General features: G+C 47.4%; 2 protein-coding genes across 3 annotated transcripts; one reads left to right on the forward strand and one right to left on the reverse strand.

Moving 5' to 3' along the window:
• Positions 1–13,493: 13,493 nt before the first annotated feature.
• On the reverse strand, positions 13,494–18,886 carry LOC136491262 (probable isoaspartyl peptidase/L-asparaginase 3). Of its 2 annotated transcripts, XM_066487520.1 has the most exons (8): positions 18,683–18,886; positions 18,394–18,580; positions 17,262–17,326; positions 16,702–17,145; positions 16,570–16,628; positions 15,551–15,655; positions 14,921–15,176; positions 13,494–14,338 (listed from the first exon to the last, which is right to left on the reverse strand). In XM_066487520.1, exons 1-7 carry the CDS (start codon positions 18,752–18,754, stop codon positions 14,957–14,959), a joined length of 1,152 nt encoding a protein of 383 aa, XP_066343617.1. In that variant the 5' UTR covers positions 18,755–18,886; the 3' UTR covers positions 13,494–14,338; positions 14,921–14,956. The 2 variants fall into 2 exon arrangements, with proteins under 2 accessions (XP_066343617.1, XP_066343616.1); XM_066487519.1 differs by lacking the exon at positions 13,494–14,338 and having other exon boundaries at positions 14,388–15,176.
• Positions 18,887–18,904: 18 nt separating this feature from the next.
• On the forward strand, positions 18,905–19,635 carry LOC136491263 (uncharacterized). Its single transcript, XM_066487522.1, has 2 exons — positions 18,905–19,213; positions 19,310–19,635. The coding sequence occupies exons 1-2, from the start codon at positions 18,992–18,994 to the stop codon at positions 19,388–19,390; spliced, it is 303 nt and encodes a 100-aa protein (XP_066343619.1). The 5' UTR covers positions 18,905–18,991; the 3' UTR covers positions 19,391–19,635.
• The last annotated feature ends 128 nt before the right edge of the window (positions 19,636–19,763 follow it).

Raw genomic sequence — 19,763 nt, forward strand, 5'->3', positions numbered from 1 at the left:
TTTCCTGATAGCCCATGTAGTCTTCTTCGTCTATCACTCCATCGACACCGACAATCTTTCTTTTTCCTTCTAGGACTACTTTTAGCCTTCCTTTTGTCTTGTTGTCCCTTGCATAGAAGACTTGCATAACATCTCTTGTAAGGACGAAGGGGTCATCTCTATATGCGGTGTTAGTGAGATCAACGGTAGTGAACCCTTCGTTGTCAGTGTTGATTTCCTCGAGCCGGACCCACTGGCAGCGAAAAAGAGCTGCCTTCAATGGACCGTAGGCTAGCTCCCATATCTTCTCTATGAAACCATAGTATGTCGCCTGCACGTTGTCGTTTTCGTCATGAGCATCAAAACGAACACCACAATTTTGGTATGTGCTCTTTCCATCTTGCTTTTTTGTGTAAAATGTGAATCCATTGATCTCATACCCTTGGTACTTAAGATATGTACTCGAATGTCCCTTGGCTAAGGCATCCAGTTGATTACCCAACTTTATTCCAAGCAAGCGACATCGCAACCAGTTGACAAATTCCCTCCTTATGTTTTTTATCCAGCCAAGCTTGTGACCTGCTCGGATACAGAGTTTGCAGCGACTGCCTATGCTCGTCAATGTATGGCATCACACCCTTGGCTTGCTAGAGAACAACGAACTATGCCTGTCCAAAAGAAATAGGGTTGTCTACTATAACAGATTTCTCCCCAATCATTCCTTTGCCACGTAGTCTTCCCTTGTGATGAGATTCTAGAACTCCAACCCTTTTGATGTCCAGATAATATGTGCAGAACTCAATGGCCTCCTCCATTGACCATCCTTCAACCATGCCCCCTTCTGGCCTGAATCTGTTCCTAACATACCTCCTGAAAACTTTCATCAATCTTTCGAAAGGGAACATCTAATGCAGGTACATTGGGCCAAGGGCTCTAATTTGGTCAACAAGATGAATAAGCAGATGTAATGAGATATCAAAGTAAGTTGGCGAGAAATGCATCTCAAGCCTAACGAGAGTTTTGGCTATGTCCCGCTGCAGCTGCTCTAGCGTGGACACATCAATGACCTTTTTTGAGATTGTATTGAAGAACGGGCAAAGCTTTATGATTGGGGTGCGGACCTTTGGGGGAGGATACCACGTAGGGCAACAGGAAGCAGCTGAGTTATAATGACATGACAGTCATGGGCCTTCATAGGGCCATAGTTGAACTTGAGTTCTCATGTTCACTAGCCTGTTCGAGTTCACATAGTAGCCCATCGGGACTTTGAGTTCATTGAAGAAAGAAATAAGTGCACGTTTTTCTTCCTTCTTCAATGTCCATGACGCAACCGGAAGTTCGAACTGGCCATTTTCTAGCTCCACAGGATGCAGCTTCTTCCTGATTCCCAAGTGTTGCATGTCCAGGCATGTGGCTAGTGAATCCTTCGATGTCCCCCCGGTGTCCATCAAGGTGTTAAGAGTGTTAGCGCACACATTTTTAGTGATGTGCATGGGATCAAGACAGTGGCGTACACTTAAAAATGGCCAGTAAGGTAGTTTCCATAAAACCGATTTTTTCTTCCAAATGCTCCCACTAGGCGCTGATACTGCATTGCCCCTTCCATAGGACAACCTCTAGTTTGTTGAGTCCTCTAAGTATCGCATGTCCGTCTCGATATTTTGGGGTTAAGCGTTTCTCAATAGTACCATTGAAATCTTTTCTATTTCTACGGTAAGGGTGATCCTTAGGTAGGAACCTACGATGTCCCATATAAACTATCTTTGAGTTATTTTATAGATTTGCCATATCGGTGTCGTCCAAGCACTTGACACATCCAGTATAGCCTTTTGTCTTCTCTCCAGACAATGAACCTTGACCTGCCAGGTCGGTGATTGTAGCGATAAGTACTCCCTTGATCGTGACATGTTCCTTTTTGTACTCGTCCCAAACATCTGGCACACCCTTTTCAAACATCTCCACTAGTTCATCGATCACTGATTCCAGAAACACATCGATGTCATTTCTAGGTTGTCTTGGCCCTTGGATCAGTAGTGGCATCTGGATGTACGACCGCTTCATATAGACCTAAGGTGGAAGGCTGTATATACAGAGCGTCACTGGCCAGGTGCTATGATTGCTTCTAACCTAGTCGAAAGGATTCATCCCATCTGTGCTCAAAGCAAACCAAAGGTGCCTTACCTCTCCACCGATGTCCTTATAGAACATAGTATTGATAGTCCTCCAGTCATACCCATCGGCGGGGTGCCTCATTATTGTATCTTTCTTACGCTCTTCGCCATGCCAGCGCAACAGCTTGGCTGACTTTGCACATGCAAATAGCCTATGCACTCGGGGAGCTATAGGAAAATACCAAACGACCTTTACGGGACCTCCTCTGGTCTTGGTAGCCTCATATGACGGTCCTTCCATGTACCGTGGAGCTTCACACTTGGGGCACTTGTCCAAGTCTTTGTATTTTTCTCCACGGTACAATATGCAATCATTGGAACACGCATGGATTTTTTTAACCTCGAGGCCAATGGGGCAGATCATTTGCTTGGCCAAGTATGTCTTTTCTGACAACTCATTTTTTCTGGGAGCATTTTCCTTATTATACCTAATAACTGATCGAAGCCTTTATCGCTCAATCCGTTTATCGATTTGAACTCTAACAGCATGATGTTGGCTTCCAGTTTACTCATTGGACAATTCCTATACAATGGTGTTTTGCCATCTTGTCTTATTTTCTCTAGTTTTCTCAGCTATCTTTCACTAAGACATCCGGTCTCTACATTACGTGTAGCTGAGAAATATCATCATTATCCTCAATGTCGTCAGCTAGCGTGTTCCTAAACATATTATTAATTGCGGCCATAAGTTCTGTATTGACACCGGGTTCCTTGTCAGCATCGTGGATGGCTACGTCAGGCATGTCCACATCATCATCGTTTTCCTATAGAACATTCACACCAACCTCACCATGCATAGTCCATATCGTATAGTTTGGCATGAACCCTCTGGTAATCAAGTGCGATCGTATAGACTCAATTTGACGAAAGTTCCTATGATTCTTGCAATCTTTGCATGGGCAGAAGACAGTGTTCCCATTCCCAGCATGGGCTTTGGCATCGGTGATAAACTGGCTGACGCCATGCATGTACCGCTTGTCCATTCGGGACAGATGCATCCACTCTCAATCCATCTCTGCACAAAAAATACTGAGATAGTAATTACAAAGAATTAATAAGAAATCGAGCTTCATGAACAACAATTGTAGCTCGAAAGTACCATTTTTGAAAAACATTATTGTACACTAATTATTGGAAAATTGAAATTGGTAGCCCCGGCCCTGTAAATTGAAAATCATAGTAAAAATAATTATTGCGCAATAATGAAGAACATCTATTGTACTCTACTTCTAAGAACTAATTGTAGCATCACATACTAACAATGATGATCTTGACCACCATGGAATAATTAGCTAGGAATTTAAATGTGTTCATAGACACCAACCATTTGGATGATGGATTCACCACAATTTGAGCCTTGCACAAATATCCAATTGGAAAAGTGCTCTCTAGAATGAAGAAAGAACTAGAATGAGAATCAAGCAATGTAGCTATCAAAATGAAGCTAATTAAGCAATAAAATCAAAGGAGTGGATGTTTGTTACTAACCTTAAAGCAAAATGATAAAGCCATTCTTTAAAATCCAAGCATTAGCTTCATGGTGAAGAGCAGCCGCAACAATGGAGGGAAGGGTCCAAACGCGCTCCTCTGTTCTCGGGATGGAAGAGAGGAGGAAGGAGAGGATGGCTGCAGCCTTTTTGTGTTGTAGGCTTATCACCGTCGGCTCTTGGCTAGAACCGATAGTGATAGAGCTCAATCACTGTCGGCTCTTGGCTTAAACCGACAGTGATGAGTGGCCGCCAAAACACTGCCGGTTCAAGCCACAAACCGACAGTGATATGGTCCTTCATTGCCGGTTTTAGCCCAGTACCAATCATTTTTTCATTTTTAAGCTCATAACCGACAATGAAGGTACATCACTGCCGGTTCTCACAAATCCGGCAGTGATGATGCTGGCAGTGATGTGCAAATCTGGCGTAGTGATACTTGGAGCTAGCTGCTGGTTCATACGAGTTGCGTACACAATACTCATACTACTTTGTATTCGTTCTCACCTCCATGGCTCGTGCATGTGTGTTTGGGAGACCCTAGTTATTATTAAGTAAACCTCATCTTGCTAAACTACGTCTCAGTTAGATCGATCGAGAGCACTGGCAGAGCTTAGTCAGGACCATAGAGCCACCCTAAGCTAGATCAATTCTTAATGAAGGTTCTAGATTTGCTACTTTAGCTGCTAATGAAATATTAACATGTCCTCTTAATTTACATCATATTGCCCCCCCCCCTTGCGTCAATGGCCAAGCTCTACTACTGATCGAGAAGAACATCGTGGTAGGGTTTTTCATCTACACCTAGAACGCGACACATAAATCTTGGATTGCAATTTTGGTTTATGATTTTGAATTAGTAGATAAACTTTGGATTTGTGGTCGAAGTGCTCTTACTAACAATGTTTTGTTCCTCAGTGATCTCATGGAGTATATGGAAATTGTGAGATGCCCTTTTTTTCAAGGTGATACCTAGTACGATGTGAGGAGGGTGATGAGGTTGGCAACAAAGATGCTAAGAAGATGGTGCCCCTGTAAAAGCAATAAGACTGAGAAAGGCTCGAAGTGGTTGTAAGGCAAATTGAGGAAAAGGCAAGTGAACCACTGAGGGTCATGTGGAGAGCGGACTCTGAAGTTACAAGAGGATCAAATGGGATTGGAATTTCACTGAACTCGGAAGATGCAATAGCGCTTGGTAGCCAAGTGTCTTTAGAATCTTTACATTTGGATCATATAGCGATACAAGTTTTTCAAAAACTGAACTTAGGCAATTTATTAAGCAGATGCACCTCGAATACGCTATGCTAAACTGTGACAATATGTGCGCTTTTGTTCCGTAGCAGCCTCTAAAAATAGAGGGCATTTTCTAGAGGTGGCTAGGCTTTCTAGCCACCTAATAAGTCAATTTCTAGAGGCGGGCCAAGTCAAAATCCATATTTGGAGGCTGTTCTTGACAGAGCCTTCTCAGAACTAAAAGGGCAACGCCTCTAAGAAAAGGTTTATGTAGTAGTGCTTGGCAACGGCCTTAGCGGTGGGGCCTCTGTGTTGGGCTTGGTGACACCCTTTTTTTAGATTTACCGAGATAAGCATAGACTTACGCCTCTGTTATCTCTAATTAACAAAGACCTTAAACAGTGAGGCAGTCCGCCACTCCACCTCTGAAATCCGTTTTGCCCGTCTCTATTAATGCCTGTAAAAGTCACGCCAAAGTAGACATTCATTAGCAATTGGAAACATGGAACATTGCAATGTTTTTCATTCCGGGAATATCGTTTCAGGAACATTCACATTCCTGTTCCGGGATATGTTTTTGCTCCTGGTCAATGTTATCATCCCTTTCAGGAACATGGCTGCTGAGAGATATCCTATGGTAGGTGCCTCCATAGTCCTAACATCGCACGTCACCACATGGCCAAGAGCACTCTGTATATATAGCCATGGGCCATAAAAGCACTAAACCTAGCTAACTCTAAACCTTGGTGGAGTTATTTTTATGACTTCACCGGAAGTTAGCAAAGAAGCACAAATCTCGATGGTAATCGCGAGGCGGGAAATTCTTCAAATTCACCCAAAAAATCCGTCATAAGATATCTAGTAGAATTCTTACTGTTGCTCCACTGTTGCAGCCGGTGCCTTGTGTTTGTGTTCTACTGGTTGGTTGCTATCGATATCTCGCCGTATCGCAATCCCGGACGTTGTATGAATCTTACTTCTCCCTAACGAACCACGTGCCAATGCACGCTTTCGAAAAAATCTATCGATATACTCATACTCCCTCCATACTGGTAAAAATGACGTTTAGGACATCATTTAGCATACCAAGGAGTGATTAATTAGGGTAAAGTTTTCCCTGTCTACCCCTATTAAATACAGCTGTGGCTGCATTCCATACAAGAAAGTTGCATACCCTTACTGGCTAGCGCAGTGGGGGCTGGTGTCTGGTGTTGAGAGCGGTGCGGGTTTGACTCCCCATTGTCTCCATTTTTTTGTAGTTTTAGGACGCAGACGACCACACGAGAGGGCGAGCGTCGCACGCGCGGCGCTGAGTAATTGCACGCAGAGATCGATGAGCCAGGGGCAAACAAGTCCAGAGGAGGGGCTGCGGCGCTAGAACGACGTTTTATCCGCAAACTACGCGAGAAGCCGGGTCGTTTTATTTGCATACGGAGGGAGTACTTCAGGAAGATAATTGGATACCTTTGCTAACTGTGGGGCCATATTTCAAAGGTTGCTGTCACGTTTTCATAAATATGAGACTGGGTGGCCATTAGTTCCTTTAAGTAGCAAGCTAGCCCTCCCACAGTCTACCCCTAGCATGATTGCAATTTTTCTGCACATCTACTGGTCCTCGATCGCACATAATCAACGCCATAATCAAACATTCCACCATCCGTACAAGAAAAAAAACCAAGCTTATCTTTAATGGCAAACTACTAATAACTAATTAAAAGCTCGCGATACGGCAGAAGCAAACCTGTAGCGAGCGCAAAATAAACCCCCCTCTCCTCCTGACAGGAAAGTACGTTCTGAGCCGACAATCCGTCTACAGAGACCTCGCGCTCGCGGTCTCGCCCGCGCCAAAGCGAGAAAAAGGAAGAAGAAACGCGGGGGCCCCGCGCGCGCGAGAAGCCCAGGTGACGGCGGTCCTACCACCGTGGCTCGGCCACCGCGGGCCCGTCCCATCCTCCGGACCACCAGAACGACACCACCGCCCCCACAAGATATCATCGTCGCCGCGCCGTACGTCGTCATCTCCGTCTGCGTCCACGGTTGGAAGGCGCACGCGGCTGACTAGTATGTGTATAGTTGTCCATGCAGCCTGAGGCACGACGGCACGGCACGAGCACGGCACGGCCCGGTGACATGCGAGCCCGGGCTGGCCTGGCCCGAGGGAGCAGGCCGTGCCTAAGTCGCTGCTTAGGCCCGTGGGCTGGCCCGGCCTGCGTCAGCCGGCCCGGCAACGGCCCGGCATCCCCATCCCCCTCCTCACTCCTCCTCCCCTCCCCGCAGCCCAGTCCCCCATGGCCTGCTAAAGGCCCATCGGCCATCGCCCCTAACCCTAACTCCCCCTCCTGACACCGACAGACAGCCGCGCCTCGCTCCTCTCACCTTCGCCTCGCCCCCTCTCTTCCACACGGTCGCGCCGCATCACCTCTCTCCCTCGCCCCCTCTCCGCGACTTGCCGGCGGGATGCGTCGCCGCGGGCTCCTCTCCTCCGTCCGCGAGGACGCGCATCGGGAGCGAGCGCGGCATGCCGCATGCCCGAGTTCCATCCCGCCACTGTCTCGAGCTCGGCCCGCCGAATCCCCTACGCCTGTCTGCTCTATTCGCCAGATCTGGCATCGAGGGCCTTGAGGGAGAGTGCTCCGGCGGCCGACGCCACCTCCTTGCCCCCCGCACCTCCTCCTCCGTGGTCAAAGCCTCAAGCGGCCGATTTGAGGCCACCGCCGATCGTGCCCGGTGCCTCTGCATCGCCTCGTCATCGCGCCTCTGCATCGCCTCCCCGGCCTCCTCCACGCGGTCACGTGCCTCGACACCATCACCGCCTCCGCGTCCTCCTCCACGTCGTCGCCTCGAGCGCCACCACGGCCGCAGGACAGCGCCTCCGCCTCGACCTCGTCCTCCGTGACTCCGTCCTCTCTCCCTTCCCCTGCTGATGCGGGCCTCGGGCCGGCCTGGCCTGCTAAAAAGGCCGTGCTTTCTGACCCGGCCCGGCACGAAAAGTGGCCCGACGGGCCGTGCCTGGGCCATCGGACAGGCACGGTGGACTGGGGCGGCATGGCCCGGCGGCCCGTCGTGCTCTACCGTGCCATGCCCTACCGGGCCATGCCTGGCACGGGCCCGGGCCGGGCGGCCTGAATGGACATATATAAGGGCCTCTTTGGCACGGTTTATGCCGGCTTTGGCTTCATCTATTTTGCGCAAATCGAGGCACTGTAGCGTGAAGCCGTTTTGTAAGTCAGGGTTAAAATGAACTAGAAGCCGAAAAAAACCAGTTTTTCTAGCTTCACCGGTGAAGCCGTTTTTGATGAGCCATGTCAAAGGGCTTAAGTCTGTATACGTGTGTGTCGGTATTTCTGTGCCTGTCATCTGAACGTGCCGGCCGGCCGGATGAGGCCGCATTTCGCCTGCTCGATCGAGCCGGACCGGGGGTGGATTCTTTCGGAATGCCGAAAGCAACCGCCGAGGGGCTCAAAGTTCCTGGATGCGAAACCCCGGCCCTAGCTCGGCGATCTATTGGGCTTTCAGTCACGTCAGCACGTTTAGGCATCCGGTACCAACCTTTGAACCTGGATTGAGATCGACGGTTCCAAACAGGATGAGGAGCTAGGCTACCCTTTCATCAAGGAAGGAAAAAGGAGACAACGACTGCGGCGGACGCGCGTTACCGACCGGCCGGATTGTACAGGAGCAGATCGAGTGAGCGATCTTCATGCGATCTCCGTCGCTCATCCGATCCTTGTCAGTAAACGAGAAAACGGATATCAAGTTCCGATCTTGTTCTGGTGGCCGGAATGTGGACAGGGCTGGTTGACCTCTAACTAGCTAGGCGCCCCCGGCAAGCAAAGCGCCTGGCAGGCAGATCGAGCATTGGCACTTGGGCCCGAAAGTAACAAGGGAAGTTCCATCGATGGCGAAAAGTTACCGTGCATGCCACCAGACACGCGTGACGGAGACAAAGGTAAATGCGCGCGCTGTGTCCGCAGAGCATGTCACGCGTGTGTGTGTGTGTGTGTGTTTACCGCCCGCACGTCCATCCAGGTTCAGTGGCGTAGAAGCGAAGACGACGGCGCGCGCATGGCACATCCAGGGTGATAAAACGTCGGGATTGCCGTATGATGTGTCGTCGTCGCATCATTCATGCACTGGAAACCGCCTGAACCCCGCTTCCGCTTGCAGCGAGGGTCGGGGTCGCGCACGCAGCAGAGGCAGGCAGAGCCCTTATTGGCAAGCAGCCATGCTGAAATAAACACATGCGGCTGCGGGGATCAAGATCATGCTCGCGCGCATGCATGCCAGTACGCCACCGTGCCCCCCGTCACCGTCAGAATCATGGCCACCGCGCGCAGGCCATTCAGGCGGAGCCATGTGTGTAGATGGCCAGCGCCAGCAGCCAGCTCCACCTGATGACTACACAACGAGTGAGTGAGTGAATGCTGTAACTTTTGCACTCAAGAACGCACTGAAGTCTCAGCTGAGCTGACGGTGAAGGCTTTTATCAGTTATCACTCGGGGCCGGCCGGCGACCGGCCGATCGATCGAGAGCCATTGGATCCGAAAGCTGGGTACGTGGAGTAGCTTGATTTGCAAGGAACACGATGATATGGACCAAAGATGACGACTAGCTGCGCTGCAGCAGGCAGCTATAGTAGGTAGCAACTGTCTCACCATAAGTGCATCAGGCAACGCCAATCTGAAACGGGTGGAGAGGAAGGCGAGAGCCCTGTCGGCCTGACAGCCACCGCCACCGGGTTGCCGCGCAGCTCTCCTGCGCATGCACGCTTCCTCATCATGGCGCTGGCCCCGGATCATCATTGCCACGACAGCACCGATGAGAAACCGTGCCGCGCCCGCTCATCGATCGGTTGACCACGCTCGATCGCACGCCGCCCGGGCCGCCCGTCTCCCGCGCACTGGGCGCTCGCGCTCGGATTGCCCTGTGCTGCTGTGCAGGTGATGTCTGGTGCTCGCTCGCTCGGTGGTCACCTCATGAAATCTGATGAGCCGTGGAAAGCTAAATTAAAGGTGCGCCGAAGTTTCATTGGCATGATGCTGTTGGAGCCTGCTGCCTGCAGCCTGCAGAGCTAGCTCCCCTGAGGGCTGAGGCCTGAGGGAGTGATCATGGCCGCGTTTCTCAGAGAGCTTATCATGGCCGCGTTGAACGAAGGGATGTGCGGCATTACGTTGTCCCAGTCACTCCCCGACATGGTTGGCAGTGGCAGACGAGCTCTTGACGTGCATTGCGTAAGCGTGTTGCGGTAGTAGTTTTGTGCACTGTGCAGGCAGCCGTGCGGTTGGGTGGCTGGGCCGAGCCCGAGACGCAGCAGCGTCATGGGCCTCTGACGTGTGGCAAACGCCGACTCATTGTAGGCCTCACGGCCCATATATTAGTATAGCACACGTGCATTGACTTGATTGACTGATCCTACAAAAACAAAATGATTGACTTCGTTCCTTGGTCCTGAAAAAACATTTTCTTTTTCTTTTATACCAAAACATTTTCTTGCCCATTATTTGACATCAGATTTATTTTGAACCCAATTTGGCCCTAACGTTTGCTTTTGATTTTAATGTAATGGTGATAAATGACATGTGAAATGACCGTCTTATCCCTGTTGGCTTCTTTAATCCCGTGAAGCACTCTTACTTTTAAGAATATTTTATGTCCTATTTCTTATGCCGAGTGTTGATGCATGAAGTTTGAGATAAATTGACGGTTTCTTTTCCTATGTATTCACAGTCACATTTTATGATATAATAACAAGTAAACTGGGATTTAAATTTTATCTGGTCAACCCGATCCAACATATCAATACACTAGATGTAAATTAGGGAGAGAGAAATGATACCGTCATTTCAAGCACCAAAATATCAATCCAGTGGCATGTAAAGTAAGGCAACATATTCACAAAGTACATGGATGATGGATCAAACATCATAGTTCAACTCTCCCCTTCAAAATTCAGATTAATTACTCGCTCAATGCCAGGAAGGATGCCATCCTGCCCACTGCCCACTGCCCACGCAGCGTTATCTCTCCCACTGCGATCCGCTGTTCCAGTGGAGCTTCTAAGAACCTGCATTTAACAAAACTTGGCATTACTTGGCATCCTTGTATCTGCAATTCTGCATATATGTCACCTGATTCTCCAAACAGGTGCTGCATGAAGTAGAGAGGTTTTACTCTCTTCCCACGGAACAACTGACATCAAAGCTTGTCCTCTCTCACGGTTGATGGCTTAGCAGCCTCTCCCCATTGATGAAGGACACCATGAGCTTCTTGTTCTGCTCCTTGGCAACTGAAAATGCAGACAGGGTCAGGGATCCTGCATAAAGACCAATAGTGATTAAACATCAAAAGAAAAATAAGTTGCCTTGAGTACCGATTTCGATGTCAATTTGTATATCCACTTATAAGTTGCAATATTAATAATTTAATATATTTAAGACCCAATATTTATTCAGCTTTCACATGAAAGGAAAACTCTAGAACACATACAAACAACTGTTTGGAGCAATAGATGTACTGCATCAAATTTAAGTTCAGAAATACTACTACACTGATGGAATCAAAAGAAAGTATCATGGTTACAAATTGATCTGGCCAACAGAAACAATAAGCATCTTTGAAACATGAGATATCTCCATACTAGAAAAAAAAAGGCAATCTGAAAACAGAAGGAAGATATGATCCTAATTGGTACGTCAAAGATTTCATTCAGAAAAATAAGAGTTGCATCATGCAGTACCTTTTCTGAATGATGCAACTTGTTTTCTGAATGTCGACGGAGGGACATAATCTGATGTCGTGTCACCCGCACGCTTGGATGCTCCTCTTCGGGTTCCGCTGCGTCGAGATATTTTTTGAATTTCCATCTCAGCAGACGCTGACAGCGGAACAGGACGGCCGGTTCTGGCGTTCGGCCGACGCGGGGAGCGGGGTGCGTGTGATTGCTGCCACCGGAGTACAGGACGAACGACCAGATCGGAATCGGGCGGAGGGCCGATCTCCGATCTCCTCCCCGAGGTCGACCGCGCCCCGCGCGTCGGCGTCGCGCAGCCACCGTACTGCTTCTGTAGCCTGTACGTACTACGCAAAACACATGTGGTCCCTCCCGGATAAGGCGCCTCTGTCGCCGGGTTGCAACGGCAAATTCAGCCCTGTTTAGCGTCAGTGCCAGGAAACCTTTGTGCACTGAGAGTGAGAGGGAAGCTAAAGCTACAACAGAGCTCCCTGAATCATGGCCATGGCCATGGACATGCGTTGTGAATGAAGTTCAGGTATGTTTCTGAATGGAGCCCAGCAAAATAAAAGTGGAATCAATGTCTGAATGACATGTTTACAGGACTGCAGGTATCTACATTTTCTTACATTACATACAGGACCAACATTGCACAATAACACACACACACACACAAAAAAAAAAAAAAACCTGACAGGATCGGAGTACATCCATTCATACCCAGACTGAGAGACTGCACAGAATATGAACTCGGCGACGTACCAACCGGATCGAAGAAGCTGCCACCTCCTAGGTAAAACTGAGGTCTCCCTCTCTCTCCCCCACCTCACCTCACCCCGTACGCACCTCCATTGCGGCTTGCAGGGTTGAACTCGAACCTCGATCGCCTCCGCAGACCGCAGCAGAGCACCCGCGCACCCGCGCTTGAATTCCGACCCACCTCACATCATGATGCCCATGGTGTGCAGGCCGCCGACGCGGCCCCACGCCCACGAGTCCATGAGCGGCGGCGGCGGGCGCATGATGCACTCCTCCAGCTCCTGCAGCCTGGCCACCAGCACCACCAGCCGCCGGCACGGCACGAACACGAGCGTCACCGGGATAATCCAGATCGCCAGGTCCAGGATCAGCATCGTCGTCGTCGGCTTTGATTCTTCCGCTGCAGGCAGGCAGGCTTCTTCGCCTCTTCGGGATTCACTCCGACCTCCGACTCTCCGAGCTCCTCTGGGCCCTGCTGCCTAACCTTCCTGACCTCCACTGCACCACAGCGACAAGGGATGACCGGCCGGCGGCTTGCTTCACTTATTGGATAAGCGTTGCTTTGCCTTGTAGTTGTAGCCGGAGAGTTGCTTGCGAGGATATATAACCGGCCTTAAATGCTAGCTCCTCACTCCTCAGTGAAGCAAGCTCTTCATTATAGAAGCTTTATTTGTCAATTCAAGGTTATTATTCATACGGCGACTAATTTAGTGTCTCCTCTAATCGAATCAACCGTGCTCCGCCCATGTTAGACAACGGGGCATGTAGTACTGTACTGTCGAGGGGCTGGGGTTGTATTGTATCTGCAGTGCAGGCCCACTTGACGTGACGGCATCGTTGCCGTTGGAGGGTCTCATTTCATCACAATCGTCGTACGTGGATGAATGTGTATTTGCTATTGCGTGCACCACCTCACTCTCTCCGTCCAAAAAATTACCATCTTGTCCCGGGTCCGGAAACAAAAGATAAGATGCTTCCTACGTAATAATAGAGTACTGGCTGTCCCGGGTCGGGAAACCATTTGCCAACCATTCCGCCGTCTACGGTTTACCCACTAAACCATGGACAGCGCAATAACCCTCACCGACCGCCACCGCCGATTCCTGGATCTAGAAGGCTAGAACCATTTGTTTCCAGATTCTTGAAATTTTATTTTACTCCAGTAGTCGAGTTCGTTAAATGCCACTAGTCAACTTTTCACACACACAAAACTACTAGGAATCTGTAGACTGTAGTACACGCAAATGGCTCTTCGGGAACTTGGGGGCCATCATAGGAGCGGCGGAGCTCAAACGTTGACAGAAGCCAGTAGCGCAAGACGTGACAACACAGCATTCTTTGGATATTTATTTCAAAAAAAATGTGTGGATAACGCACATTCATGTCGTGCTGACGTGGTTGCAGAATATAAGCACAAGAAAAGAAAAGAAAACGAAAGGTGAAACTGCTATAATTGTCGACAATGGGCATCGTTAACCACAACAAATACTAATTGCCGAAAAAAGAAACATTTATGCGGCCTGATAGCCCGTTAGGCAAGACGTGCAATTGGCTTATCCTTTCGTAGAAGATAAAAGAATAAATAAAACTATTGACCAAAGGTATACTGCTAGAGTCTATTTCATAAAGAAACAACACGAAATATTAGTATCCTTATGTTAATATAAACCAACTCGGACGACAAAGAAACTGTAAAACGTTTAAGCGGCCTGATAGGCAGTAACCCTCTCCTTCTCTCTGCTCACCGCCGCCGCAACATCCCACCACTAATCAGAGCTACTTCCACCAGTAGCTGGTGAGCGAGTGAGACTCTTTCGAAGATCCACCGCGCCTCCGAGCTACTCCCACTACAGCAAAGCCTGCTTCTGATCCCGGTCCCATCGATCCAGAACAAGCAGCAAATTGAGCTTTGAGAGAGAAGAAACACCCCTCAACTGAAGAACGTGCACTCTTAGGCAAGACGTGCAATTGGCTTATCCTTTCGTAGATGATAAAAGAATAAATAAAACTATTGACCAAAGTGCGTACTGCTAGAGTCTATTCATAAAGAATTAACACAAAATATTAGTATCCTTTTGTTAATATAAACCAACTCTGACGACAAACAAACAAAAGAAACTGTATGCAAAAACAAAAGCGAAGCAGCAAGCAGAGATCCCCCCAGCTTCAGGAATCTTGAGAGCTGGAGCACCATAGTCCTCTTAAGCAGGGGAACCACTAATGTCTAAAATGGTCTGTGCAGCTTCAACTTTTATTAAATTATTACAACAACTACGATATTATTATAAACATAATAGTTGGTTTCTACGAAGTTGACTATGTGCAAGTCTAAAATCAACTCTGAAACAGGGCAGATCCAATGGAAGAGGTTTGGAAGACATTCAACACTTTTTATAGAAGAAAAAAAAACTAAGGTCAAATTGGTAGATTATAGTACTACTAGTTTAAAAATAACCGGCTTTAAGAAAACATTGGAATAATCCGCACAGGACATTTTTAAGACATCAACAGGGGCAGTTGTGAAAAAAATAATGTTCATCACCACGAGTAAATATTCTACCTGCTGATAAAGCTTGTTTCCTGTGAATTGCCATTGCTAAGGATATACTGTAATGACCTTCACATCCTGCATGCTGGAATTCCGTACAGAGTATTGGAATGTCCATCCATGGCATGCCCCGGCGTGCACTCCTTCCTTGTTGACTGCAAATACAGCACCGATGAAATCCGGATATTTGCGGGCAATTCTTGATATAGCATCTTTGGCAGCGTCTCGAGGATCCATCCCTTGTCGCATGCTCTCTACCACTTGATAGCTGCAACAGAATTTATAATAAGATTGGCATGAAGTGCATGAGAGTCAATAAAGTTGGGATAGAGAACGCGGTTAGCATAAGCTGTTACCAGCATTAGTGTTTACTATTGCATATGCAGGGACTGTTTTAAAGTTGAATGCCCAAAGATGATTGCAATGCATACCATCATGATTAGGATGCTACACTTGAAAAAACATGAGGGAAAAAGAACATCATAATAACCAGAGCACAACTCTGTCATCTCTCTTTCTTTCAAAGAAAATAGCAGCTTGCAGCAACTAATCCGGTTCTAATTGAGAAGCTAGACATCACACTGAGTGATCTTTTTTCACATGTCATTTTTAACACAAAATCACAAATTATGTTTTCATTACCATGGAAGGAAGCGCATCATAATATCACCGTCACCAGTTGCTCCACAAGCCCCAACTTCATCATCACCATATGAAGAAGATCCTGGTATTGGGCCATCGCCTACCCTGGAATCAAATGATTGGTCAGTAGTCAGTACTAACTACTCCCTCCATCCAAATTATAAGACGTTTTGGCTTTTCTAGATACATTACTTTTACTATGTATCTAGACATAGTGTGTATCTAAGTGCATAGCAAAAGCTACGTATCTAGAAAAGCCAAAATGTCTTATAATTTGGAATGGAGGGAGTCTAAAGAGAAAAATTGAGAATTCTTCACCAAATTTGTTCAGTTGTCAAAAATAGAAGATTTTTTAACTCAATTGGCCTCTCACAGAAAGATGAATTCATTAGGTTTTATTTTTCTATGGGTTATATGGTTACAAAAATGAATAAGCAGGTACCATGCCAAGCAAGGAGTCGCAGTTCAATGGGCAACATTTAGGTTTCTAGGGGAATAATGGATGACATTGACACTGGCTTATAGAAAGGAGGTCTAGTCTGACATGTTTCACCATATAGCAAAAATGGTTTAAGCACACGTAACAAAAATGCAAAATGCATAACATGGTTGGTACATAGAAAAAGAATACAGCTGGTGGATTTACATCATTATCCAACACAGAGAGATTCAAATATATAATACCACTTAACAAGACAAGAGGATCTGACTGATTCATACAGTGACTAGATACCACACTAAAAAAACATAGGAAAGATGCATGAAATGGTAAGGTACAAACGAATTAGATACACAAAAAGGTGGTGAATAAAATGCCAGAGTTACAGGGAAAACACACACACTTAGCTAAGACAGGTCCTGGCTAAACAGTTTGAGTGAAACCGGGCCCAAACAGCTGGCCATAATTTTAACTAGCCATCAACAGCAACTAGTATATTTAGTGTCCATGATTAGTTAAAATTATGATAAGCCGGTTGGGATGTGATGTGAAGTCAACCAACAGTAATCAAAATGCTCACCTTCCTGGAATTTTAAATGTAGCACCATTGGTTGATGTCCCAACTGCTATATGGCCCATCTAATGGAAAATAACAAAGATATTAGTTTCACAATAACAGAAAGAGTCAACTAATGTCGAATGTTATAACTACCTTGTCAATCACGGCCATAGAGATTGTATCATGGTTGTGGCGATTAACAATCTTCAAATGAGATTTTATTGGCTCCAGAAAATTATCACTTTCATAATACCCCTGGCAGAGACCACCTTGACTCCCCTCTACCCCATTCTTTACAGAGTCCTCAACTTCAACTGAGGATAAATTGATAGGATGGTATGGACCACACTTACCGACAGGAACAACATTTTTCCAGAAGTTTGGTTGGCAGTAGTTCTGTCTCCACTTTTCCCATTTCTCAATTGACGCTGGTGAACTGAGGTTAGTTGGTCCTGGAAGACCCATTGAAATTGCAAATGCTGTTGCTTTCTCTCCAACGAGCAGAGTATGCTCGCTGTGCTCCATGACCAACTTTGCTGCCTTGATTCCATCCTTCACATATCTCATGGCTGCCACAGCTCCAATTTCCATTGTTGCCTGACAGTTTACTTAAGCAAAAATAATGCAATATGCATCCACTATGAATGATGGAATAAAATAAAATATAAAATATCAATCTGAACTGCAGCATGAGTATGTAAAGCAGATGTTACCCCATTCATGACAAGAGCATCTAAGGTAGTTTCACCGTTCTCATCTGGACTTCCACCTGGACCAACTGCATGACATGTACAACAACAACAACAACAACAACTGCATGACATGTAAAATAACTAAAATTATAACCAGGTTGATATATTCAAGATGCATGCTAAAAATAGGCAAGTTGTTCAAATTAATAAGTAAAAAACAAGAAGCAGGGCTGCTTGACCATAACTGTCCATAAATGGATTAGGGGTTAAAACACTGTGAACCACATGTAATAGCAGTTGCAATTCGTGTTATCCTCACACAGCACTGCTAACCATTTAAGGATTTTTTGTGCATTGATTGTTTTACATTTGTAATTGCATAAGAGAAAAATAATTTAGGCAATGTAAAACCACAAAGATTAACACCTCAGACTTACCATTATTTTGTTTCACAACTCGATGTAAAGCAACGTGTTAAGAATTATGCAGGCACGCATATCACTAGAATCTTTTAGTATTGCCAACATAATAAGGCCACATAACTGGAAAAGGTCCATTTAAGCTCTGCAACCATTGTTTATCCATTTACTTCATCAAATGAATGGACAAAATTGGGTTCAATGTACCACTAGGGGAACTCAAAAGGGACCAATGGTATATGAGAAATATTTTGGCTGCATGTTTGAATGTTAAAGTATAACAGCCATGGAAGCGCATGTATAGTATGTAGAGAAATCCAAATCCAGTTTGATATAGGTATACAAATTTTGAACCAGTTTCACGCATAAGCCCTTGTGATGGGACAATGCAGGAAAAAAGAGCTCTAAAGGTGTGGCACCAGGCATTGAACAACATATGCAATTGATACAGAGAGCTTTACTTTACTGCTGGAGAACTACAGATGCAAACAGCAATGTTGGCATACAACTATAGATAGTCCTGATATAAACCATGAATTTAACAACCCATTTCTATTGTAATCCCTGATGTTGCATCATGTTTCGATTCAATGTGGTACTGCTGATTCTTCAATATGTACTTCAGAGAGAAGCATCGCTATTGCCACGCAAGTTTGGCGGTCTCGTGAGCTACAATTGTGGCCTTGCTCGATTGCCATAAGAAGAACGGCACGTGCAAGGGAGCAGGGACTGACCTGTACCATCGCAGCGGAGCTCCTCGCAAGCGGAGCAGCCAGCGACGACAGCATCGATGGCCGAACCACCGCCTTCACTGGCCGAAACCACCCTCCAGGCCGCTCTGACCGCCTCCCGGAACGGCCAGGTGCTCACCACCACCGGGAACGCCACGCCTACTTCGCCCGCGCCTTCGCCGCCCACCACCTGATTGCACCCCCACAAACCCCAACAGCTGAAATCCGTCATCAATTGATGCAAAAAAACAATACAATTCCACAGACCAAATCGATTCGGATCTACGCTTACCGAGCACCAATTGAACCGAATTAGCAGGAGCCCTATGAGAAGCCCCACGGAACTCCGCCTCATGGAATCCATGGAAGCGGGCGTCGCGATTGACTGGATACAGGGGCGGACTGGCGAGTCCGCCGGTGCCTGGGTGGTAAGCTTACCGCGATCTGCTCATACAGGCGCTTCGATGGGGACCTATCCCACATGTCAGTGAGCTGGCAGTTGGATACTTCCATGAGGGCTCCACATGTCGGTCAGTTTCGGGCTTGTATAGGGTGCCATTCCAGAAGCTGAAACCCGAATACCCTAGTGACGGCGGCGGGGATGGACGACCGAGGCGGCGGCGGCGGCGGGGAGGCCGAGAGGTGGCCGTGGTGGGCTGCGGCGAGCGCGGCTCAGGCCGCGGCCGGGGTCGCGTGGTTCCGACGCGGCAGGGGCGGAACGGCGGTGGCGATGCCGTTCAAGGCATTCGCCATCGCCTCCCTCTTCGTCGGCGCCGGCGCCACCGCCGTCGCCGCTGGGGTGCTTGCCGCGGGCGTCGGATCGGTGAGGCGTCTAATCGAAGCTTCCGTCCCCGTACGGCGAACGATTTTGCTGCTCGAATTTTCGCTGACCTGGTGCGCGTGATGTGTGTATCTGCAGGTGGAGGAGATGAAGGGCGTGGGCGCGAGCATCCGGCGGTGGATGGGAGCTCCTCCTCGCCGAGCGGGAGGCAGTGACTGACCAGCACGCTGCAACTGTGATTTGGATGAGGATTTCTCAGCCCTGCTAGGAAACTACGGAATGCTGAGGGGGTGGATTGCTTCACGTTTCAGAGCTAAGCGTGCATCATTCTGAATTCTGAATTCAGAAATTCAGAATGCAGAGGAGTAATAAGATCACTGTTGTACCTTGTATTGTACCACAAGCTTATTTCTGATCCCTCGAAATTTATTTCCACCTTGTTTCCACAGAGCACACATACTCCGAAGTTACTTTGCATCCTTTGTTTGATTTTCTTTTCTGATGAGAAAAAAATGCAAACTAGTTGAAATCGACTTTTACCAAACATAGGTTGGGTTGGAAGGATGGCAATTCGTAAGTTCCTGATCGGACG

This window comes from Miscanthus floridulus, chromosome 11, assembly GCF_019320115.1.
Source record: "Miscanthus floridulus cultivar M001 chromosome 11, ASM1932011v1, whole genome shotgun sequence".
Taxonomy (NCBI): Eukaryota; Viridiplantae; Streptophyta; class Magnoliopsida; order Poales; family Poaceae; genus Miscanthus; species Miscanthus floridulus.